Raw genomic sequence first — 939 nt, forward strand, 5'->3', positions numbered from 1 at the left:
GCCTAGGCCGCTGATTGGTGCTCTGAGGACAATCCCTCATCGTCACTTTTCATAAATTCTCTGCTAAATTATTCCCATATTAATTCATTAACCTGCCACATACACCGGTATCTACCCTATTCCATTGCGCTCTACCATCACCATATAATTGAAATTTTGTGTGGTAAAGTCAGAAATCGTCGGCATATGATAAATTAAAGAGGAATTAGTTATTTATTAGCGAGGTGTGAGGAGCGCAGTACGAGAGTGTGGGCTGGACATGGTGAAGAGCACGTGCAGGGCGGACGCACGCGGCATAACACGTGTTGACGTTGTTCAGTACGCACTCGTCGTTTACCCGTACGATGAAAAAGTGTTAAAAATGCCGAGTGAGAGATTCTTGACAGCGTAATTACCTTCCTCGGGCGTTGTGAGAGACTGTACGACCCCAAGAGACATTAACGTGTCTCAGTGAGATAAACATCTGAAAGTGATTTTGAGAGACATTTTTTTGCGATTTGAAGATGATTCTGTACGGGAACGCCGCTCTCACGCCCTCACCTTCATCGTCGTCATCTTCACCTGTGTCCCAGACGAGCATGTCACCTCAGTGTGGAGCAGCTGATGTCACTCTCACACGCTGCAAGAATGAAATCAGTGACATCCTCCTGCCACCCTCCATACACCCAATGTTGATGTGTGAGTTGATGTTGATGTGTGAGTTAATGTTGATGTGTGAGTTAATGTTGATGTGTGAGTTAATGTTGATGTGTGAGTTAATGTTGATGTGTGAGTTAATGATGTTGATGTGTGAGTTAATGTTGATGTGTGAGTTAATGTTGATGTGTGAGTTGATGTTGATGTGTGAGTTGATGTTGATGTGTGAGTTAATGTTGATGTGTGAGTTAATGATGTTGATGTGTGAGTTAATGTTAATGTGTGAGTTAATGTTGATGTGTG

General features: G+C 43.0%; 1 protein-coding gene across 5 annotated transcripts in view; it reads left to right on the top strand.

The window, feature by feature from the left end:
- Positions 1–305: 305 nt before the first annotated feature.
- Positions 306–939, top strand: part of Lim3 (Lim3 homeobox protein) — a 192,608-nt gene continuing 191,974 nt past the window's right edge. For all 5 annotated transcript variants that reach the window (XM_070080031.1, XM_070080027.1, XM_070080033.1 and 2 more), the window contains exon 1: positions 306–678. In XM_070080031.1, the coding sequence (XP_069936132.1) occupies positions 504–678 (175 nt within the window). In that variant the 5' untranslated portion in view covers positions 306–503. The remainder of the gene's footprint in view (positions 679–939) is intronic.

Source organism: Cherax quadricarinatus, chromosome 6 (assembly GCF_038502225.1).
Source record: "Cherax quadricarinatus isolate ZL_2023a chromosome 6, ASM3850222v1, whole genome shotgun sequence".
NCBI classification, from domain to species: domain Eukaryota; kingdom Metazoa; phylum Arthropoda; class Malacostraca; order Decapoda; family Parastacidae; genus Cherax; species Cherax quadricarinatus.